At 47.7% G+C, this 24,741-nt stretch overlaps 1 protein-coding gene across 1 annotated transcript; it reads left to right on the top strand.

Moving 5' to 3' along the window:
• The first annotated feature begins 1,049 nt into the window (after positions 1-1,049).
• LOC142662253 (uncharacterized) lies at positions 1,050-23,777 on the top strand. The gene is made up of 15 exons (XM_075840380.1): positions 1,050-1,160; positions 7,562-7,652; positions 7,858-7,958; positions 8,044-8,276; positions 9,336-9,483; positions 9,567-9,722; positions 9,852-9,966; positions 12,760-12,830; positions 13,083-13,217; positions 15,169-15,342; positions 17,961-18,021; positions 18,557-18,711; positions 19,884-20,026; positions 21,838-21,929; positions 22,910-23,777. Exons 1-15 carry the CDS (start codon positions 1,083-1,085, stop codon positions 22,924-22,926), a joined length of 1,770 nt encoding a protein of 589 aa, XP_075696495.1. The 5' UTR covers positions 1,050-1,082; the 3' UTR covers positions 22,927-23,777.
• The last annotated feature ends 964 nt before the right edge of the window (positions 23,778-24,741 follow it).

Below are 24,741 nucleotides of genomic sequence, written 5' to 3'. Positions count from 1 at the left end.
GTGACCTCAGGGGTTTCCTCTAGGAGCGGAATCCCCAGCCAGATCATCGGCAACAGGGATTTCGCTCAATCACTAGCTACTGACGTCACTGTCCATATATGGACAGTGTTGTCAAGGGCTTCCCCGAGCACAACGCTCGGAGGAGCTCCCTCTGCTCCTCCACTCTGAACTAATTCTGAAGCAGGGACCTGGTGGTTCCTCAGGACGCAGATACATATGACAGCGGGACATACCCCCGGCCGCCCGGGACACTGCCCGGAATCCGGGACTGCCCCGCTGAATCCGGGACGGTTGGGAGGTATATATAACGATGGATTTATGCCAGTTTTCAGGCATAAAAAAGTTGCTGATTTTGGCGCACATCATAGTTGCGTTAAATTTGCATCTTTTACTTTTCTCACCACTTCCCAAAAGCGACGAAGAAAGGGGCAAGGCTTAGATGAAGGGGCGGGGCCTCCACCGGAAAACTGGCGCAAATTAAAACAGAAATCCGGTATAGCTGGCATACATTTCAGTCTGCAGGTTGTAGCTGGGTAGAGGCCCATGCCGGGCCTCCTACCTCGCCCCCCGATCTGTCTACCCTCTCCCACATCCCGATCGGACACACAAAAAAAAAATTCATACTCCCCACACCACTCTCTTCTCCCTCTTCATTGCCGTGGTTTATTCAAGGTGCTGATGCTGCCAGACGTCACCTATGAATCGCCAGCCTTAATAAATCGGTTTTATAGTTTTCATATCCGAAGTAGGAGGATGGGGTCTAAAATCCTGATCTCCTCACATATTATAACTTATATCAGTCATGTCATTTATAGTAAAGCCGCATAATACTAAAATGGAAATAAACTGCTCTGCCCATAAAGCCTTCACCAAAATGGCGGATTAAGCCTCAAAGAGTTGACGTGAAGAAGCAGCGCCCTGGCAACCGTCTCCAGGGAACACTGCCTCAGCTTCCTATAGGAAGACGCGTTGCTATAAACATTACGGCAGTGACGTATGCCTAGCAGGCGGGGCTTCCTACCCCTGCATGAAAGCCTGGGAGCCCCCGTCCCTTCACTTTCGCCCTGACTGGAAGAATCAAGATGGCGGCGGCAGACGGGGACGATTCTCTGTATCCTATTGCCGTGCTTATTGATGAGCTGCGCAATGAGGACGTGCAGGTGAGAAGGGGCGGCCATCGCCGGGGTCTGTGTACTGCCTGCGGGTCCTGGCCGCTGGTTCGGGGGGTACGGGGTGGCCTGCGGCCCGGGGATGGTTTGTATCATCCTGACTCCAGCCGCAGATCGTTTCCACCCGGCCTTTCCTCCCTGCCGGTCCTTGTTACCTCTGTGCTTCTTATGTAGTGCGTGTTGGGAGTTGTAGTACCGCACAGTAAGGGCCCGCCACGCCCCTATTATATCTATAAGCTTGTGATGACAACACGCCCTCTAACGGCTGTAATGTAACTTGCAGACAGTGTCACACGTGATGGGATTAGATACACAGCTCAGTAGACAGTATCACACACGATAGGATTAGATACACAGCTCAGCAGACAGTATCACACATGATAGGATTAGATACAGCGGCTCAGCAGACAGTATCACACACGATAGGATTAGATACACAGCTCAGCAGACAGTATCACACATGATAGGATTAGATACACAGCTCAACAGACAGTATCACACATGATAGGATTAGATACGCAGCTCAGCAGACAGTATCACACATGATAGGATTAGATACGCAGCTCAGCAGACCGTATCACACATGATAGGATTAGATACGCAGCTCAGCAGACAGTATCACACATGATAGGATTAGATACGCAGCTCAGCAGACAGTATCACACATGATAGGATTAGATACACAGCTCAGCAGACAGTATCACACATGATAGGATTAGATACACAGCTCAGCAGACAGTATCACACATGATAGGATTAGATACACCTCTCAGCAGACAGTATCACACATGATAGGATTAGATACACAGCTCAACAGACAGTATCACACATGATAGGATTAGATACGCAGCTCAGCAGACAGTATCACACATGATAGGATTAGATACGCAGCTCAGCAGACCGTATCACACATGATAGGATTAGATACGCAGCTCAGCAGACAGTATCACACATGATAGGATTAGATACGCAGCTCAGCAGACAGTATCACACATGATAGGATTAGATACGCAGCTCAGCAGACAGTATCACACATGATAGGATTAGATACACAGCTCAGCAGACAGTATCACACATGATAGGATTAGATACAGCAGCTCAGCAGACAGTATCACACATGATAGGATTAGATACAGCAGCTCAGCAGACAGTATCACACATGATAGGATTAGATACAGCAGCTCAACAGACAGTATCACACATGATAGGATTAGATGCGCAGCTCAGTAGACAGTATCACACATGATAGGATTAGATACGCAGCTCAGCAGACAGTATCACACATGATAGGATTAGATACGCAGCTCAGCAGACAGTATCACACATGATAGGATTAGATACACAGCTCAGCAGACAGTATCACACATGATAGGATTAGATACACAGCTCAGCAGACAGTATCACACATGATAGGATTAGATACACAGCTCAGCACACAGTATCACACATGATAGGATTAGATACACAGCTCAGCAGACAGTATCACACATGATAGGATTAGATACACAGCTCAGCAGACAGTATCACACATGATAGGATTAGATACGCAGCTCAGCAGACAGTATCACACATGATAGGATTAGATACGCAGCTCAGCAGACAGTATCACACATGATAGGATTAGATACGCAGCTCAGCAGACAGTATCACACATGATAGGATTAGATACGCAGCTCAGCAGACAGTATCACACATGATAGGATTAGATACGCAGCTCAGCAGACAGTATCACACCTGATAGGATTAGATACGCAGCTCAGCAGACAGTATCACACATGATAGGATTAGATACGCAGCTCAGCAGACAGTATCACACATGATAGGATTAGATACGCAGCTCAGCAGACAGTATCACACATGATAGGATTAGATACAGCAGCTCAGCAGACAGTATCACACATGATAGGATTAGATACAGCAGCTCAGCAGACAGTATCACACATGATAGGATTAGATACAGCAGCTCAGCAGACAGTATCACACATGATAGGATTAGATACAGCAGCTCAGCAGACAGTATCACACATGATAGGATTAGATACAGCAGCTCAGCAGACAGTATCACACATGATAGGATTAGATACAGCAGCTCAGCAGACAGTATCACACATGATAGGATTAGATACAGCAGCTCAGCAGACAGTATCACACATGATAGGATTAGATACAGCAGCTCAGCAGACAGTATCACACATGATAGGATTAGATACAGCAGCTCAGCAGACAGTATCACACATGATAGGATTAGATACAGCAGCTCAGCAGACAGTATCACACATGATAGGATTAGATACAGCAGCTCAGCAGACAATATCACACATGATAGGATTAGATACACAGCTCAGCAGACAGTATCACACATGATAGGATTAGATACACAGCTCAGCAGACAGTATCACACATGATAGGATTAGATACACAGCTCAGCAGACAGTATCACACATGATAGGATTAGATACACAGCTCAGCAGACAGTATCACACATGATAGGATTAGATACACAGCTCAGCAGACAGTATCACACATGATAGGATTAGATACAATGGCTCAGCAGACAGTATCACACATGATAGGATTAGATACAATGGCTCAGCAGACAGTATCACACATGATAGGATTAGATACAGCGGCTCAGCAGACAGTATCACACATGATAGGATTAGATACAATGGCTCAGCAGACAGTATCACACATGATAGGATTAGATACACAGCTCAGCAGACAGTATCACACATGATAGGATTAGATACAGCGGCTCAGCAGACAGTATCACACATGATAGGATTAGATACAGCGGCTCAGCAGACAGTATCACACATGATAGGATTAGATACAGCAGCTCAGCAGACAGTATCACACATGATAGGATTAGATACAGCAGCTCAGCAGACAGTATCACACATGATAGGATTAGATACACAGCTCAGCAGACAGTATCACACATGATAGGATTAGATACACAGCTCAGCAGACAGTATCACACATGATAGGATTAGATACACAGCTCAGCAGACAGTATCACACATGATCTACTTATCCAGGAGTCTGTGCTCCTCCCTTCAGCGTGGCCCACGGGATGACTTTTTATCCCATGTGACCGCTGCACCCAATCACAGGCTGTAGCGGCGGTCACATGGGATGAAACGTCACCCCAGGAGGCCGGCTCAGGGCTGTGGTTTTCCGCAGCGGACGTTTGTGGTGAAGATTTTCGCCAAGGTTTGTTGCGCTTTTTCGCCCGGAATTCCCTGCGGCGCACAGGGCAGATACGCTGCGTGCTTTATACAGCGCATCCGTCCCATGTAAGCTACGCCTTAAGGCTCTGTTCACACAGTCCACAGCAAATCCGAACCAGGTTCTGCTGGGAATTCCATCTGAAGGTCCACAGCAAATAGTCATTGGTTTTGTGCAGGTTTTCAGCTGGATTTGCTGCTGTGGACACCGGATGAGGGGGGGGGGGGGGGCTACACTCCCCTCCCCTGCTCAGATCTAGCGACACATGACTCCTCCCACAAATGATGTCCGCTGCCGGCCTCCTGGGTTACGTATTCTCCCATGTGACCATCACACGGGCGGAAATGTCATCCCAGGAGCCCGGCTGCGTTGAGACCAGAAGAGGTGCCCGGCAGGTCAGTTCCTGCACACATTTTCTGCAGCGTGTGAATGAGGTCCACTCGGCTGCTGCTATAATACGCTGCAGATTTTTTTTTTTTGGGCAATTCTGGTCGGAAAATCCACAGCAATTACGCTACGTGTGAATGAAGCCTAATGAGGTTTTCTGGGACTGTAACGTTGATGGCCTGTTTTTAGGGTAGGTCCTCAATATCAAATCGGTGGGGGTCCTACTCTCAGCACCCCTGTCAGTCAGCTGACTGAAGGAGCCGCAGTGCCGGAGAACCATATCCTCTTTATTGTTGACTGTTCCTGGTGCTGCAGCTCCGTTCTAGTCATTTGAATAAGACTTGAGTTGCAAAGAGCTGCAGTACCATTCACGTCCACAACCAAATCTATGGCGCTGTGTATCTGTAAACAATGAAGACGACTCTGCCGCTCTCCACCAGCTCTCCCTAGTCTCGCTTTCTAAACTCTGACTTGTCATGGATTGGGGATGATTCTAAGGAGCCTTGTGGCAAACAGGGACTGCTGACTTCTTTTTTTTTTTGTTCTTCCGTTGAGTTTCGGGGTTGAGATTGTTTTATGTTAAAGGGAAAGCTACGCATTGATTATAGAGCAAATGTCCATCAAAGTTAGTTTATAGTTACTTTTTAGTTCCTGAATGCTCTGCAATGTAAACATTCTTACGTGGAAACCATCAACAAGCTGCTGTTGACAGATCTGTTATTCTTATTATGTATCTATTTGATACATTAGTACACAATGGTTTCTTCGCTGGCTCGTTTACACAGCGGTGTATCAAAGGTAAAGTCTGATTGGTTTACACCAGTGGGGGAGATCAAAAGAAAACCAAAGAGATGATCTGTGTCTCGCTCCGCCCCCTAAGTCCTGCACTAGGGTCTAACACAGGGCATCGGTTTCGCCTGGACTGTTCCTTTAATTAAAGGTATAGCTGCACAGCGCACCCCTCAAACAATTTGTCAATATGAATGCATGATGTGTAGAGGGGATGTGGCGTGTACGACATGGGTATAGAAGTATTCAGCAGGTACACCTTTGGGGTATGTTCACACGGCCTATTTTCGGCTGAAAATTCGGAAGCACGGGGCCTTTTTTACGCGGCCTTGTTTAACCCCTTCCCGACATTTGACGTATGGTTACGTCCTAGCTGGGTAGGGGGAAGTATCGAACGGGCTCACGGAGTGAACCCGCTCCATACGATGCGGGTGTCGGCTATATGTAACAGCCGACACTTCACAGCAACCAGCGGGATCCCGCTCATTTACCCCCTTAAATGCCGTGGTCAATAGCGACCGTAGCATTTAAATCGTTAGAAAGAGGGGGCGACCCCCTCTAGCAGCTCATCGTGCCCCCCCGCAATGCAATAGCGGGGGGGGGGCGATGGTTGCTATGGCTGCCTGGGGGCCTAATGAACACCCCTCAGGTCCACCATCTTTGTGCTCCTACTAACCGCTGCCTCTGGCCTGTCAGAAAGACGATATAGTGCCATACATTAGTATTGCAGTATATAGTGAAAGCGATCTAATGATCGCTGGTTGAAGTCCCCAAGGGGGACTAATAAAAAAAGTAAGTTTTTGTAAAATATATAAATATTACAAAAAAAAATAAATACATTTTTCCCCCTAGAGCATAGTAAAAAAATAAATAAAGAAACATAATTGGTATCGCCGCGTCCGTAAAAGTCTGAACTATTACAATATATCGTTATATAACCCGCACGGTGAACGCCGTAAAAAAATTATAAACGCCAGAATGTCTATTTTTTGGTCACCTCATCTCCAGCAAAAAATGTAATAAAAAAGTGATCAAAACGTGGCATGTACCCCAAAATGGTAGCATTAAAAACGACAGCTTATCCCGCAAGAATATAATCCCTCATACCGCTTAATCGCCAGAAAAAAAAGAGTTCTGGCTCTCCGACTTTGGCGACACAAAATTAATTTCATTTTTTTACACTTTTATATTTTGCTACTTTTACAAGTGAAAAAAACTAGAAAAAAAACGATTTATATTTGGTATCGCCGTAATCGTAATAAAGTGAACATGTTGTTTTAATTGCACAGGGAATTCCATAGAAACGAAGCGCAAAAAACCCATGGAGAAATCAGGTTTTTTTTTTTATTTTCTACCGGACAAATAATAATTTCCCCATTTCCTAGTACATTATATGGCACAATAAATGGCGTTTCGAAAAATTACAACTCGTCTCTCAAAAATCAAGCCCTCCTAGGACTATATCCATGGAAAAATGAAAAAGTTATGGCTTTTGGAAGGCGGGGAGGAAAAAAAACGAAGATTAAAATATGAAAGTTGTTTACGACGGGAAGGGGTTAAAAACGGCCGCGTAAAAAAAGCCTCGTTCGAAAGGAGCGCATGTCAGTACTTGAGCCGTTTTTTGAGCTGTTTTCACTGACTCGATAGAAAAACAGCTCGAAAAAGTCCGCAAAAAACGCTAGTTGCTGAAAATCAGAGGCTGCTTTCCCTTGAATACTGCTCCGTTTTTTGTTAAGCGTGTGAACATGGCCTTACCGGCACAGTCACCTGGTCTCCTGCCGCTTCTCTCTGAGAGAAGTCCTCTGTGGCCACCACAATTAGGGCTTTATGGTAATGAAGATGGCAGCGGGTTCAGGGATTGGCGACCAGCATGGGTACATTCTTCTTCCGGCTGGAGTTCTTCTTTAACGTGCTGGACCTGATATACTCCAGGTAGTGATCGGTTCAGTTTCTTGCCTTCTGAATGTGAACTGTTTTTCTTGCAGCTTCGTCTGAACAGTATTAAGAAGCTTTCCACCATTGCGCTGGCCCTGGGTGTGGAGAGGACCCGCAGCGAGCTCCTTCCTTTCCTGACAGGTACGTGTGGAGAAGATGGAGACGGATCTCCTCGTTCTGTATTTGCAGGAACCGTCCATTTATTATCCCCTTAGGCCGCACACAGCGAGAAGTGTTGTGGTCACCGCATGAAATGAACTAATGCCGTAGGGCTGCAAATAAGTCTCCGTAATGCCGTTGATTTCCGGTGGACGCGCCAGTAAATCGTGTCATTTGACTTTTGCAGATACGATCTACGATGAGGATGAAGTGCTGCTGGCCTTGGCTGAACAGCTGGGGACCTTTACGACGCTGGTTGGAGGACCAGAGTTTGTGCATTGCTTATTGGTAGGTTTTTGTATTGAACCATTGATGATAGACCCTTTCCACCGGTGGATGTAGAAGGCCGCTCTGACCGTTTCTTGTCTTGCAGCCCCCGCTCGAGAGCCTGGCCACAGTTGAGGAGACCGTGGTGAGGGATAAAGCTGTGGAATCTCTTCGGGTCATATCCCACGAACACTCCCCTTCAGACCTCGAGGCGCACTTTGTTCCCCTAGCGAAGCGCCTGGCCAGCGGAGACTGGTTCACCTCCCGCACGTCCGCTTGCGGTCTGTTCAGCGTCTGCTATCCCCGGGTCTCCAGCACCGTCAAAGCAGAACTCAGACAGTGAGTAATTGTATTGATCACCAGTACGTGTACCTTAAAGGGATTTTCTGGGTCTTCAATGTTGATGACCGATCCTTAAGATAGGTCATCGATATCAGATGGATGGCGGTTCAACTGCCGGCACCCCCGCCGGTCAACTGATTGAAGGAGCCCTTACATCTTCATTGTCTACTGGGCACAGCGCTGTACGTTTTGGTAGTGGCTGTGCCTGGTATTGCAGCTATGTCCCAATCACTTCAATTGGGGTGAAAGGGTAATTAAACCTTTGATCGGTGGGGATCCAAGGACTGAGACCCCACCAATCACTAAAACGTGGCGCTTGCGTGAGTCCGTGTCTCTTCGTTTCTGATCAACTTTCTTCGGAACCGTGTACCGGCTCGATAGACAGCCTACGAGTGCGTACGATCAGAAGCGGCGCGGTGCTCACCCGAGTGCTTAGTTTTAGCTATGGGTTTCGGGTCTGGCTGCTCGGACCCCCACTGATCAAAACTTCTGATATGTCAAATGTATTTTAAAAGTTTTAGTTAACCTTGAACAGAAGTAAGCTGCAATCCCAGGCTCAGTTACTACCAAATACATGACGCTGTGCCTGGTAAACGATGAAGAGGCCGGAGTGCCACAGCTCCGACAATCAGCTGATCGCTGCTGGGTCTGACCCCCCCCCAATGATCTGGTATAGATGTCATCACTATCGAAGTCCTGGAGGGACCCTTCTTTTAAAGCCTAACTTCACAAATTTTGAAAATTCACTTATGACTCCCTATAACCCCAATATCTGCCCCCATCCCACACACAAGTGGTTTGAGGAAGCTGAGATATGGGGGGCAGTTTGGTGCTTGCATTGTAGAACTGCAAGAGACAGTCACCGTGGCAGCTAAATCGCCAAACAGCTCCTCCTATCTCTGCTTCCTGGTCTCCTGTGAGTGTGAAATGGGACAGATAGAGGAGCAGGAATATGGAATATGGTGAGGAATTGAGCTGCAGGAAGGGGGTTATTACTACATGGGGTGTCGTCGTCTTCTTTTTTTTTTTTTTATATTTCTATTTCTTCCTCTTTAGACATTTCCGTAATCTGTGCTCGGATGACACTCCTATGGTCAGACGAGCCGCCGCCTCTAAACTGGGGGAATTTGCAAAAGTTTTGGAGCTGGAAAATGTGAAGAGTGAAATAATCCCCATGTTCTCCAATCTCGCATCTGATGAACAGGTATTTATTCTGGTGACTGTAATACAATATATCCCCCGTACCTCACGTAAAGGGTTTCATTGAGCTGATTTTTGCTTTCCCAGGATTCTGTGCGTTTGTTGGCCGTGGAGGCCTGCGTCAACATTGCGCAGCTTTTACCTCAGGAAGAGCTGGAGCCGCTGGTGATGCCGACGCTGCGACAGGCTGCCGAGGACAAGTCTTGGCGCGTTCGTTATATGGTGGCGGACAAGTTCACGGAGGTAGATGATACACGGCGGGTTTTGGCTGTTTTGCTGACCCTTGTTTCTGTACCGGACGCCCTCGTGTTACACTTTATTGCCTTCACCGTTTCTAATTCCATGTTGTGTCTTCTCTTTTTTTTCTTTCAGCTCCAGAAAGCCGTTGGCCCTGAAATCACCAAGACCGACCTGGTTCCTGCTTTCCAAAATCTGATGAAGGATTGTGAGGCTGAGGTGCGAGCTGCAGCTTCCCACAAGGTCAAAGGTAACGCCAAGGATTTACTACAAGAAAAACTCCTGACGACTCCCATAATTCTGCCAGCTATCCGATATATAATCCCTGATCCTATCAAATCTACTTTCTGATATGTTTTTTCATATCCAGCAGCAATGTGTTTTTTTTTTCCTTAGTGATTTCTCTATTTCTGCTTCGTGCTGGAGAGACGCTGCAGTAGGACTATACGATCTATGCCGAATTACCAGATGCCAGTACTATCTGTGCCCACATAATTTATAGGGGGAGACAAGGAGGCAGTACTACCTGTGCCCACATAATTTATAGGGAGAGACAAGGAGGCAGTACTACCTGTGCCCACATAATTTATAGGGAGAGACAAGGAGGCAGTACTACCTGTGCCCACATTATATTTAGGGAGAGACCAGGAGGCAGTACTACCTGTGCCCACACTATTTAGGGCGAGACCAGGAGGCAGTACTACCTGTGCCCACATTATATATAGGGAGGCAATACTAACTGCCCGCGTTATTTATAGGGAAAGGAAAGGAGGCCGTGCTGTCTGGGCACACATTTAGGCTCGCTTCACAAGGCCAAGTTCAGTCCGTGAGACACCGTTTTTCCCAAACTGAACACCGTTCAGGGAGCCGGACTCCTAGTATCAGTCATCCATGTTGCTGAGTCACTGCCACCCTGCAGGACTACTGTCCCGTATTGAAAACATGATTACAGTATGGGACAGTAGTGGCGAGGCGGTGACTCTCCGCAGTATGAATGACTATGTTGCTGGGAGTCCGGCTCCGGGAGATGCAGCCTTCATACGGTTCATATCTTACGGACCGAACACGGCCATGTGGAGCAGTCTTCACTCTTCAGTACAGATAGTACTGACTCTCCATTTACAGGGATGGGGAGAGAGACGGAGCGTCTGTGGTCACAATGTTCAATGACCCCCACTGTTACTAAATAATAATGCAAAAAGTGCAACACCGCTCTGGTTTCATTCATGGAGTGTTTCATTCATGGAGTGGGTTATATTACAGTGGGAAAAAGTTTGGCTGTAGTTTTGCTTTGGTTTTTATTGCTTCTGGACAGATCTTCAATTCTGTGTGTGGATTTCATCCCTCCCTCTTTATCCTCGTTGTTTCGGCTCCTACTATTATCAGTCTATTTGATCTTTTCTTATTGTTAGGCCTCATGCACATGGCCGTGCTCGTAATCACGGTCCGCGATTGCGGGCACGGCCGTGGGCAGCAGTCCGTGTTTTCGTCACGTTTTCCCATACGAAGTATGGGAGCACGGCCCGTAAAAAGCAAACGATAGGACATGTCCTATCTTTTGTGGTACATTTCTATGGCACGGACACCTATCCGCAGCGATACCGAAAAGGTGTCCGCGGCCAATAGAACGGAAAGGGTGCGTAATTGTGGACCTTGTTACGGTCCACAATTACGGAGAATTTTTACGGTAGTGTACATGGGGCCTTAAAGAGGCTCTGTCACCACATTATAAGTGCCCTATATTGTACATGTGATCGGCGTTGTAATGTAGATCACAGCAGTGTTTTTTATTTAGAAAAACGATCATTTTTGACGGAGTTATGACCTATATTAGATTTATGCTAATGAGTTTCTCAATAGATAACTGGGCGTGTTTTACTTTTTGGCCAAGTGGGCGTTGTACAGAGTGTATGACGCTGACCAATCAGTGTCATACACTTCTCTCCATTCATTTACACAGCACATAGTGATATAGCTATACCGCTATGTGCAGTCACATAAACACACTATAATGTTACTGCATTGTCTGGACAATGAATATACATTACCTCCAGCCAGGACGTGATGTGTATTCAGAATCTCGTGAGATTACGATGTAACCTGTCATTTCAAACGAGATTATGCTTACCCTGCTGTAAATCTCACACAGACTTGTCAGGATTCTGAATACACATCACATCCTGGCTGGAGGTAATGTTTATTCATTGTTGGCCATTGTTTTATGTAAATGTTATAGTTAAATCTGCTGGGGACTCTTTCTCAGAGTATAACAAAAGATGTCCCCAGGAAAGACGAGCCGAGCCGTCTCACACTGAGATCCTGAATCTTAATTTGACATTTATTCAAAAAGATAGAACTGAGAGGACGTTTCTGCCCCTTCAGGCTCCTTCACCAGCGTGACGCCCTGCGGGGTGCAGTCATATGTCCATTATGACACGTTGCCAGTTTCTTCACCCCAGAAAGGGAGGCTCGTTAGGATGTCTCCTCTTGGTAAAGGTCATTAAGCCCTGGTTCTACGAGCGAACCCGCTGAGAGGACGGGAGAAGCTGGAGGGCCCGGAACAATCCTCCAGACAGACATCAAACAAACTTAATATTTTATTTCCTCGTGATTTAAGTTGTAGCCGCTTCCAATTTTTTTTTTTCAATGCGTAGCCAAGAAGTCCACTATGATCTCCTCTCTCTGGTCACGCCATTGCCTTGGCTCTAGATTGGTGAAATCTGGGTTTGTGACTAAACTAATTGATCTGTTCAGCAATAAACCTGAGTTCTGTAGAGACTTTTCCCACAGGAATGCATCGAGCGTCACCCAATAAATATTTAGCGCAATTTTTGGCAGCCGCGGAGGATTTCATCATGACCATTGCACAGATTTTGTAGTGTCATCCTATGGGTGCCATTGCCCTTGCTAAGGCTTGCGGGGGTCTCTAAGAGAAGCCGTAATATATAAGGAGCGAACGGCTCCGACATTAACACTTTTTCTTCCCGAAGTCTTTCTATCCCACCGATCATCAGGTACAAAATCTTCTCTTCGTTTGTTGCAGAATTTTGTGAAAACCTGTCGGCTGAATGTCGCGAGAACGTGATTATGACGCAGATCCTGCCGTGCATCAAGGTAATTGTAGTCAACTCTACCTGTAAAGGGTTACTGTGTGAGGCCTGAACACCCCCTCTACATCTCACAGGCCCCCGCTATCATCAGATCACACTTGATCACTAGGTAAAGCAGCTGGCAGGTGAGATCAATCGGTCGATCGAACCGCCTGTGGCCTGTCCCAGCGGGTGCAGCTGCACAGATCTTGGGCAATTTGTAAATGGGCAACGTGTCGCTGACTTGTGTTTTTATGCTTTTCTTTTCTGTCATCAGGAGTTGGTGTCAGATGCCAACCAGCATGTGAAGTCTGCCCTGGCCTCGGTCATCATGGGCCTGTCTCCTATCCTGGGGAAGGACAACACTGTTGAGCATCTTCTTCCTCTTTTCCTGGCCCAGCTGAAAGATGAGGTGAGTGTGTAGTCCTTATCGAGCTGTCTGCAGTACGTGCCTCTATTGTGTGTATTTGAGCTGAAAGATGAGGTGAGTGTGTAGTCCTTATCGAGCTGTCTGCAGTACGTGCCTCTATTGTGTGCATTTGAGCTGAAAGATGAGGCGAGTGTGTAGTCCTTATCGAGCTGTCTGCAGTACGTGCCTCTATTGTGTGCATTTGAGCTGAAAGATGAGGTGAGTGTGTAGTCCTTATCGAGCTGTCTGCAGTACGTGCCTCTATTGTGTGCATTTGAGGTGAGTGTGTAGTCCTTATCGAGCTGTCTGCAGTACGTGCCTCTATTGTGTGCATTTGATCTGTAAGGCAATACTCTGAAAGTATTGTGAGCCTTCATACATCAATGTATTTTGTCATCAGGTGGATCTGTCCACCAGTGTTTATTCTAATCCTTCCACCAAATGTAGTGGATAGGCCATAGTAAAGATGGGTGGTGTCTGCCACCTGTATATTGGTTGTACTGAACGATGTATTCAGCCAAGGTGTGTGTATATATCCCTGTAGATCATGTGCACATGGCCCGTCATAGGACAATAATTGTATTTACAGCCCTTCGCTTTTGGTTTTGAATGATGATGACGCATTTTAGGTGCTCTCTGCTTTGCCCCTTTAAAAAAATAAATTTTTACATTTCCTCTTTTAGCCACTTGGGGGAGCTTTATGCATGAATATAATGATAATGAAAACTTCAGACGACGCACACACGGGTCTTTACCAAACAGGAGCAGCTACGGGGGGTGGGGGGGGGGGTATTTATCAACTTTTCTATTGCAGTTTTCTGGCTTAAAGTCTCAAAGCCCCAAAAGTTGATACTTTACATTTAAAAACTTTGACTTATGGCCTTTTTACCAAACCCTTGACACTTGTTGAAGGGCGTGGCTTACAAAAGGCGGCAGGGCCGCTGCTGCCAGACATTTATCGTAATTTACGCAAAATTATAGCAGAAATCCTCCCCCGTTGAACAACTAAGTAAATAAACTATTCTCCCCTCCAGGTCCCATCACTGCTATCCACGGCTCCTACAATGTCCTGGCGCCAGGCAACGTCAGGATCTTGTCTGAAACGTAGCATTTGGGGGGGCCTGGAGCGAAAAAGCGAAGAGCTGTGGGGACTTGGAAATGGATGGCGCACGGCCGCGGTTGTCACAATTGTGGTGCACGGCCAGCATAACGATACAATAGCTTGCGCCTCTTAAGAAATCTTGTCAACCCCTTACTCAAGGGGAGCAGAAAGCGAAGGCTGGCGTATGAATCTCCAATAAATCTGCCGCAGTATATCCTGGGGACGCTCTGCTCGCAATGCCCCATCATCCGGCTACAGATCTACTATAGAAGACTAGTGGATATTTTGACACCTAAAAATGTCTCGCTATAAAATAAACATTTGAGTAGTCGGATCAGAGTTCTCTATGAACCCGACCGTTGCTGCTGGATGTGGATTGTGAGTCGCAGATATTGCTCCTTCATGTGCTGTCGGGAAAGGGTTAAAAAATGTACACGCAGAACTAGGAAAGCTTTAATGGGGAGGTCTCACCACGACAGCCCCTGTTAAGGCACATGAAGGTCATAGAGGATGGGAGGGTCGTCGTCCCCGCTCGGGACCCCCTTCTCTGTGCCAGAACGGTGAGGCACACTGGAAAAGACTCGGCTCTGGTGGAGCCGGCACGTTACTGCCATTTATCTGCTGCTCCCGACCAGAACTGATCGCTAGTGGTTCGAGAGGCGGGACCTGCGGCGATCAGACCGGCTGCTTTCATGAGATAGATGCAGCTTGTATCTTGTATACGGTTTTGCCTCAATGTTTGTTTGTTTTTACAGCTTGGCTGTGATTTCTGTTCCTGCGGAGCTTCAGATTGCCGGTCTGTAATGCTGCGCTCGGTGATTAGTGTCACATCTGTTTCATCTCTCCCTCCAGTGCCCAGAAGTCCGGCTCAACATCATCTCCAACCTGGACTGCGTCAACGAGGTTATCGGCATCCGGCAGCTTTCCCAGTCACTCCTGCCCGCCATTGTGGAGCTGGCGGAAGATGCCAAGTGGCGTGTGCGTCTGGCCATCATAGAGTACATGCCTCTCCTCGCCGGACAGCTGGTAGGTGCTTCTGCAAACATGTTGTACTAGTGGTTTGGCCTCTAATGAAATAAACCTTGTCCGTCGTCAAGCGTGGAAACCGTTCGTTGGAGAAATGCAGGAAAAGGCCACAGATCTAGGACAGATCAATAGGCGCGCATATATATCTATAGCAAGTCTCAATGAACGTTAGTGCAGTTGCTCCTGTGTAGCTGCAGATCCGCATCTCCTGCACGGCTGACTGGGGATCTTCACGTTTTCTTCAGCAGAGTATAGGTTAGTGTTTATATAGCAGTCTGACGTCTGAATGAAAGGGTGAATGTGTAAAAGCGACCCGCCGGTCCCTGGACAACATTTTAAATGTGATGTTGTATACGGAGTAATAATATTTGATGCCCTCCGGCTGTGTCCCTCTGCCGCGGATCTGCCTTTTTAGGGTCCCCCCGTGCTCTCCAAAAATGGCCGACACGCTTCTTAGATTACAAGTCTGAGGCACTCCCACTGTCACGTGAGCAGTTCCATCCAATCCGTGAACAGAGGTAGTGTCTTAGATTTATTCAGAGAAGCGCTGCAGCCATTTTGGGATCACACAGGGGACCCTAAAAAGGCAGATCCACGGCAGAGGGGGGGCAACTTGAGGAGGGTACCAGGTAACATTACTCCATATACACCATCCCATTTTATAATTTTCCCTGGGACCGGAGGATCACTTTAAAGCCAATGATAGATGAAACCATGAGCACATATTTCTCATTATTTAAAAGGTGCCAACGCATTCTGCAGCCATGTACACAGAATCCGATCCATCTTTCCTGATGGACGCCACGCTCGGCCTCTGCCACGCTCGGCCTCTGCCACGCTCGGCCTCTGCCACGCTCGGCCTCTGCCACGCTCGGCCTCTGCCACGCTCGGCCTCTGCCACGCTCGGCCTCTGCCACGCTCGGCCTCTGCCACGCTCGGCCTCTGCCACGCTCGGCCTCTGCCACGCTCGGCCTCTGCCACGCTCGGCCTCTGCCACGCTCGGCCTCTGCCACGCTCGGCCTCTGCCACGCTCGGCCTCTGCCACGCTCGGCCTCTGCCACGCTCGGCCTCTGCCACGCTCGGCCTCTGCCACGCTCCGCCTCTGCCACGCTCCACCTCTGCCACGCTCCACCTCTGCCACGCTCCACCTCTGCCACGCTCCACCTCTGCCACGCTCCACCTCTGCCACGCTCCACCTCTGCCACGCTCCACCTCTGCCACGCTCCACCTCTGCCACGCTCCACCTCTGCCACGCTCCACCTCTGCCACGCTCCACCTCTGCCACGCTCCACCTCTGCCACGCTCCACCTCTGCCACGCTCCACCTCTGCCACGCTCCACCTCTGCCACGCTCCACCTCTGCCACGCTCCACCTCTGCCACGCTCCACCTCTGCCACGCTCCACCTCTGCCACGCTCCACCTCTGCCACGCTCCACCTCTGCCACGCTCCACCTCTGCCACGCTCCACCTCTGCCACGCTCCACCTCTGCCACGCTCCACCTCTGCCACGCTCCACCTCTGCCACGCTCCACCTCTGCCACGCTCCACCTCTGCCACGCTCCACCTCTGCCACGCTCCACCTCTGCCACGCTCCACCTCTGCCACGCTCCACCTCTGCCACGCTCCACCTCTGCCACGCTCCACCTCTGCCACGCTCCACCTCTGCCACGCTCCACCTCTGCCACGCTCCACCTCTGCCACGCTCCACCTCTGCCACGCTCCACCTCTGCCACGCTCCACCTCTGCCACGCTCCACCTCTGCCACGCTCCACCTCTGCCACGCTCCACCTCTGCCACGCTCCACCTCTGCCACGCTCCACCTCTGCCACGCTCCACCTCTGCCACGCTCCACCTCTGCCACGCTCCACCTCTGCCACGCTCCACCTCTTCTGACTTCCTGTGGATCTTGAGCTTTTATTCTGCAATCAGGCTGAGTAAGCAGGGCTGCAGCATAAAGCATAGCGGGCAGAACTGCAGCTTAATTTCCTGATTTAGACAGACGGGTTTCACACTACATTACCATCCAGTAGACAAGGCCGCTTAGCTGGAGGCAAAGTATGCTAATTTGGAATCCGTGAAACGAGCAACACCTCTCTAGTCCGTGTGATTGCATAACTTGGGTCTGCGGCTATTCTGGCTGTTTTTCTAGAAACAGTGTTAGGCCTGTATTTCCGACAGACTCTGTACAATAGAAAGCGTTGGGCCGTGGGTATTAAGGAGTACTCAATTACCATAGCCCGTGGAGTCGGCACCCGATACAGACTTGTCATTGGTTTTGAAATGATCTACTTTTTTTGGATAGATTTCTGTTTTTGCTCTGGTAAAATGTCACCCATCCGGCAGTGGAGATTTCCTCCAAGAGACTGGAGCTGAGGCTGTTGGGAGTATTACTCTATATATTTAGTTGTCTGGGATATAGATTGTCGTACGTAATTAAATGGAGACGCAAACAAACGACCGGCCGGGCTGCAGCCCTACATCAGACCTTCACCGTGACACACACATTAATTCTGTGCCGCCACAGTTGCTGTTACCAGTAGGGGGAGCTCTTGTGCACTATAACTTATTCCCTATTTTTTTTTTTCCTGCTACGGCAATTATTTTTTCTTTTCTTTCAGGGTGTTGAGTTTTTTGATGAGAAGTTAAACTCTTTATGCATGGCGTGGCTCGTCGATCACGGTAAGTAATCTTATCCGCATGTTTCTAGGTCTTGGGAAGCAGCCCTTCCGCAACGGTGACAAACGGAAGCCATTTGCACGGATCAGTCACCATTAAAATCAATGGTGATACAAACGGAAACCTACGGTTTCCATTTGGAATTCTATTCATGGCTTCCCCTGACGGAACCCATGAACGGAGCCAGACGCAGATGTGAACGAAGCCTTAGTCAGTGTCGTGGCTCTTTAAATTGGCGCTGATCATTATTCTTACTTACACGTCACATTCTTCCCCTGTCCTGGCCTGATCTGTAGGTTGGGCCCGATGGAAGCGGAAGAGCAGTGTAAACCCAGACCAAGACTGGTACTGTTTCGGGCCCTTGTGCTAGGATGTCCTAGTCTAGCGTTGATATTGGGGTGTGGTGACTGTGCAGCCCCCCGATGTTTCTGGTCGGCCGCACTCCAGTACAAATTACCCGGATCTACGCCTCTGTGTGTAACATGGCCAGGACCGCATTGCTGATTCATTCTGTTGCTTCAACTTTTTCTATTTTCAGTGTACGCCATCAGAGAGGCTGCAACAAGCAATTTGAAGAAGCTGGTGGAGAAGTTTGGCAAGGACTGGGCTCAGGCCACCATCATCCCCAAAGTGCTGGCCATGTCCAATGACCCAAACTACCTGCACCGAATGACCACATTATTCTGCATCAACGTAAGTGATAAGCGGCTTCTCTCCATTTCCACTGATGTCGCTTATCAACTCTTTATAACCAGCAACGTTTTTTTTATTATGTGTTTTTTACTTTAAGGAGTTTTTTTGCAGGAGGAAAATTTTGTCCTTCCTGCGCGGTTTTCGCCCCTGGCCATTGAGTGCTACGGGCAAAAAACTCTGCGAAATACGCTTTCTCTGCCTCCCATTGATGTCAATGGGAGGTCAGAGGTGTAAACGCGCGAGGATAGGGCATGGCCCTTTCTCCCGCGAGGCGGTTTTACCGCTCATGGGAGAAAACTGCCCCCGCCTCCCATTGAAATCAATGGGAGGCATTTTCGGACGCTTTTTGCAGAGCGGATTCCGCTCCAAAAAGCTCGTCAAAATACTCAGTGTGAACAGGGCCTGAAGGGGTTTCCTCGTGACACTGATTTATTTCTAGGATATGTGCCGCCAATATCTGGTTAGCAAGATTCTTACTGAAGTCACTAGAACAGTTCAGCACCACTTTGTCTCCTCTTGGACCCACTTGCTTTTTTTCCTCAAGTGGCCACATGGTGAACCATTGTCTATAAATGTGCCAACCATGTGACCCCTGGAGAAAGCCAAGTGGCGATCAGGTGGCACGGCGTCTCTTCCACTATGCTTAGTGCAGCAACTCACATGTTAAAGGGAATCTGTCAGCTGACTATTACAGGGACCGGTCCATTCTCCTATTGGCCAAAAAAATGCAGAAGAATACACCAGACTCCCCCCCCCCCCCCCCCACCCCCGTCAGTGATTGACGGTCAGCGGTGTATAAAGTCAGTCACCGATGAGGGGCCGGGGGGTAGCGCTCCCCTCATGAATACACCAGACTTAGGAGTTCGCTGTATTCTTTAATCCCTCCCATTAGCCAAAAGGTATAACAAAAATTATTATTTTTTATTTTTTTTGAGCCATTTTGTCTAATAAGAGCACAGACCGGTCCCTGTAATATTCCGCTCTTACCTGGGGAAGCGTATTCAACTGGAAAATCTGCTCTAAAGCTCCCCCTGCCCCGTGTTCTATATTACACGCTATACATATATACGATCTACTGTGTACTGCACCGCCGGGGTAACTTGGTTGTAAGGAATGTTCCTATTATATGTTCGTGTCTTTTAACCTGGACTCTGATTTGAATCTATCTGCAGGTTTTATCAGAGGTTTGTGGACAGGAAATCACTACCAAGCACATGCTGCCGACAGTGGTGCGGATGGCCGGCGATGCTGTGGCCAATGTGCGTTTTAACGTTGCCAAGTCTCTGCAGAAAATAGGACCCACGCTGGAAAACGGGTAAGATTGGTAGCACGATGCCATACGTAGACTATACACTGAAGAATGTATGATAAAGCAGAGCTGCAGTGTAAAGCATAGGGGAAGTCACTGGTCATAGCTGTTAATTAAAAAGTTTACATCGAGCATCGGCTGCTTTTGTTTAGATTTGCTAATCTACCTTTAGAGTGTTCCTCCAGAAATGATATTAGTGTGAAACTAGACCCGGTAGTGTTCAGAACAGGGCGGTGTGGTGGCAGCGAGCCTCTCGTAGCCTCGGCAGGATATGCTTGAGACTCCCTTGTTGGATAGAGCAGCAGATTGCGGGAATCCTGCCGACCCTTTTTCTTTATGGGTTATCACGATGCCAGAATTTGGACTTGGATACCGATACTTTGTGTAGTATTGCGATTCTCGATACCAAAGCGATACTTTGCCAACAATAATAGAAAAAAAAAAAAGTGCTTCCATTTTCTGATGAGGCAGGTGAAGTGATGAAATGTGACCCTCCCTGTGCCCTTCATTAATAGCGGTAATTAACCCCATCATGTTTCTCAGTCATAATAGACAACATTGTGTTAATGTGTGAGGTACATGATGGGGTTAATTATAATTAATGGGGGGCACGTGGAGGGTCTAAATTCATAACCCCTCGTGCCTCACATTAAGTGAAAAAGCAGATTTTATTTTTTTTACAGCATACACCATAAATGACGCTATCAATTTATTGTGTAGGTTATTACGACTGCGACTATTCCAAATATGTGTGTATTTTATATATTGAGCCTTTTATTTTAATGTTTATTGTATAAAATGTGTGTATATGTAGACAAGCAGTTGTTAGGGCATACAGAGGTATGCCCTAACAGGAAATATGGTCGGACAGCCCTGGGGTCCTTCAATGGACCCTGGGCTGTCTGCCCATATATGGTATGTCCTTCCATCGAGTCACAGGGATTCCCTGTGATGTAATCCAAGCGGCACCCCCGCCCTTCCTATTTTCCCTTTGAATGCTGCGGTCAACTTTGATTGCAGCATTCAAGGAATAGCGGCAGAGATGAGGTTTCTGTGATCACCACTGTTCGAGTTGGGCTGTAATACATCCATTGCCCCGCTTCTGACAACAAGTGTGAGCGCGCGGTCAGCATGAGGGGATGCGGCTGGCGCTGCACCAATGAGTGGCAGTGCTGGCACTGAAGGCTGAACATGGGGGTGTTTTGCAGTGCGCCTGTCATGTTCTCTGTCTTGAGTGCCGCCGCACATTAGTGCTGTGCCAGCCGCATCACATCATGCTGACCGCGTTCACACTTGTCAGGAGCGGGGCAATGGCTGGATTACACACCCGCAGCCCCGCTCTGACTACATTCATGCGTTACAATAATAAGCTGTGCGGCCGCACCGCTTGGTATCGAAATACATGAATTACCGGTATTGAACAGTTTGAGGGTGCACGGCATCAAAATCGTATCTATTTCGATGCATCGTGCAGCCCTATTACTTACATCTCCAGCTTTTCTCCTAGAGATTTCATTGCTTGATTGTACCAATTGTTCCTAAGCCTTGGCAATACCTGGGGCCTCCTGGTACTGCTGTGGACACTTTGAAATGAGATCTGCATCCCCGGGTGATGGTTGAGTGGCTTGTCATCATTTCTAAGTCTATGCCAGGCAGAGTGATGGAAAGCACTTGCACGTAGGTTCTCATAGGTTGGTTCTGATGGTGACTGGACTGGTCCTTGCATATCCAGATCTAAAGCTTAAGTCCCAATGAATGAATTGTAATAGTCTCCTAATATCCGCTTCGTTAATGTTTCTCCATCGCTGTTTTTGCAGAACCTTGCAGAATGATGTGAAGCCCGTTCTGGAGAAGTTGACTCAAGACCAAGATGTAGACGTGAAATACTTTGCACAGGAAGCGCTTACAGGTATGTGGCCCCGCCGTCTAATGCGTTCCTCACATTAACCTGCAACCCTGGTCAGAAAGGAGAATTCTCCTATCTTTTCAGATTCGTGTTCTTGTCCATAGGGGGCAGTGGAAAGCAGAGGTGGAGTTTGTTAGTGGGAGTGGGTTAAGTGGCTTGTTCACTTATATCCATGTCCTCAGAGTTTTGCTCTCCCTCTTGACTTGACATCGGGTGTGGCGAGGCGTTGCGGCACGCTGGGCGCTACAGTTGCCATGGCAACTGTATGACTCCTAGAGCGGATCGTGCACAGGTCCTATTTTAATTTAATGGCAGGTTGGGAGGGAGATCGCAACTGAAGGTAAGAGACGCTAAGTGAAAAGTATGCAACGTATTCGACCTAGAACCTACAGGGAATCCCGGCCAAAATCCCGCTACAAATTATGGTGCAGACTTTAAAACGGTATCGTCACTACGGAAAGCAGAGCAGAAAAGCGTCAATACTTGCCTTCCCTGGTTTGGCCATAGCGACGCGTCCCTGCTCCCCACCTCTCCGTGCAGCCAGCCTGCTGTGATGAACCTGAAGCCCATGTGACCGCTACAGCCTGCGATTGGCTGCAGCAGTCACATGGGATGAAATGTCATCCCAGAAAGCCAGCAGTGTGAACAAGGAGCTGTCGCGATCATAACGGCAGAAAAGTAAGAACGGACTTTATCTTGATTAAAATTTTAATTAAAAAAAAATAATGTTTTTGTTTTACGGGACTGAGACTCCCGTTAGACAATGCAGCAGAGCTGGAGTCGCTGATCAGAACGGTGTCCTAATGGAGTCAGAGTAAAAATATTTCCTATCGCCCCTTGTTTTGGGATTCTAATAGTATGGGATGTTGCACTTCGATATTATATTTTTGACGCTGCTTTTACGATCCCCCTCTGCTTGGGCTTTTGTGTTTGTCGCAGAAAGAATTAATGTTTGATTTGTTCTCTTTTTGTCTTTGGTCTAGTGCTGGCTCTGGCATAAGAATATCCATTTTCGGAAGCCCGTGGTGACTCTGCCACCCTTGGGGGTGACGCTTTATGTTCTTCTTTCTGCACGACTTCCACTCTTGTTTGTGCTCCTGGCTCCACGTTGTACCCCACTCTCCATCACATCCCACCCGATGGTGTTTGGTCTCGCCCAGAGCCTCCTGGATCTCTGCGGCCTTCCTTTTATAGTGCTGAACATTACTTCAAATAAATCTGTGGCTTTTAACCCTCAATATGCTGTTACTCTGTCCAAAAGGACTCCGAAGGGGATCATTACGTTCATACCAGGTGCTTTGTTTTTAGCGCAAGGAGTAGTCTAGGTATACCAGGATGGGAATATGGCAGCTTAGGATTTTTGTGAAATATTGCTTTCAGATCCTTGCAATTATGTCTATGCTATGCTGTTTCGTTTTTTAACATTGTGTAAATTATTGGACGCACTCTGTCGGTGCAGCTGGTGCTGAGCTCCCGGGGTAATGTGGTCTGCAGTGTTGTATTCGCTCAGCATCAGCTGCGCTGACAAAGGGATGCCAAAAACTGACGCAATTTAATGGAGCTTCTTGACGCTTCCTTTTTTCTTTTTTCTCTTCCTTTATCTGACAAAACTATTACCATAGACCTTCCACATTCAAGCTACTGTGTCTGTCCTTGGGTGGGAAAAAAATAAAATTGTAGTAAAGTTTTTAATTGGTTTCAAACTGACGCGTTTCAAAAACATCTGCGATAGGAGAAAAATGAGTTTCTATCCAAACCCCTAGCCAGCCGTCCAACTTCAGTGAATTATTTGATGGTTTATCAATGAAGATGCCTTGATTGTCAAATCACATTAATAAAAATACAACCATTTGTCGAGGTTTTATTTTTTGGTTTTGTTGAGCGAATTTTTGTAACCGTATCAGACCGGAAACTAATGAAGCTTCCCGACCTCCAACTTCAAGATTACTTGGTTGCTGCCCATAGGTCATGACCCGTGGAGTCCTTCTAGCTAGAGATGTTGCTTGGGTCAGGGTCCTAAGTAGAAGAGCTGCATCCGTTACGACAAACGTGGCCTGAGACCACGTTTAAGAAGTTGACTCCATGGTCAACACCTTTTTAAAGAGACTTAGAAGGAAAGCGCCATATCGTTATTACCAAAGAAGACTGCTGCTGCTGGCACTAATGTAGAAGCTGGAAGGGAAATGTTGGTTGACATGACGCGTTTCTTCTATTTTAGAGCCTCTAGGATTTATACAATGACTTGGAGGGCTTCTATGTCTCGGAAGAACAGAACTAGACTTGGGCGAATCAGTACTGTACGGTTCAAGGTTCACAAATAGAACAGACTGATTCTACGGGCTGGTAGATTGGGCTGAATAACGGAGTTCAACCGGGCAGTCTGCTTGCTGCATCTTTCTATGGGGTTGTCAGGCAACGAGTCCATAGCAACCAGTCTGTCCTGAGATTACTCAAGTCTTCTGCTCAAAAATGCTCCCGTAGGCTTGGTTGTGGATGAACCTCCTAGCGCGTTTTGCACCACATGAATCTTATACGGTAACCACTCTTCAGAAGGAGTGGTCACCTCGAAGACGACTGGTATACATAGGGTGTGAGGGAATTGAATATCCATCACCGGAAAATTTTTGGTCTAGATCAGGAGTGGTGTTTTGGAGACTCTTTAAAAATATATAACCAATGGCAAAACTTGGTATCAAATGGAAATGGGCGCAACCAATCTAAAATATGCAGAATTTTTACTCCAGTATATCCTACAATCTGAGATGGTGAATTCGAAATGAGAATTTTTGTAAGCACGTCTTTGAAACAAAAATTT

Source organism: Rhinoderma darwinii, chromosome 10, assembly GCF_050947455.1.
Source record: "Rhinoderma darwinii isolate aRhiDar2 chromosome 10, aRhiDar2.hap1, whole genome shotgun sequence".
NCBI lineage: Eukaryota > Metazoa > Chordata > Amphibia > Anura > Rhinodermatidae > Rhinoderma > Rhinoderma darwinii.
Note: the sequence above shows the minus strand (reverse complement) of the source record. Positions and strands in the feature narration are given on the sequence as shown.

What these genes read in the sequence shown, in the direction of transcription:
- LOC142662253 (XM_075840380.1), top strand. Translation starts at nt 1,083, where the DNA reads ATGGCGGCGGCAGACGGGGACGATTCTCTGTATCCTATTGCCGTGCTT. An exon ending in AGATCCTGCCGTGCATCAAG is followed by an intron (nt 12,831 to 13,082) that starts GTAATTGTAGTC and finishes TTCTGTCATCAG; the next exon opens with GAGTTGGTGTCAGATGCCAA. An exon ending in GGACCCACGCTGGAAAACGG is followed by an intron (nt 20,027 to 21,837) that starts GTAAGATTGGTA and finishes CTGTTTTTGCAG; the next exon opens with AACCTTGCAGAATGATGTGA.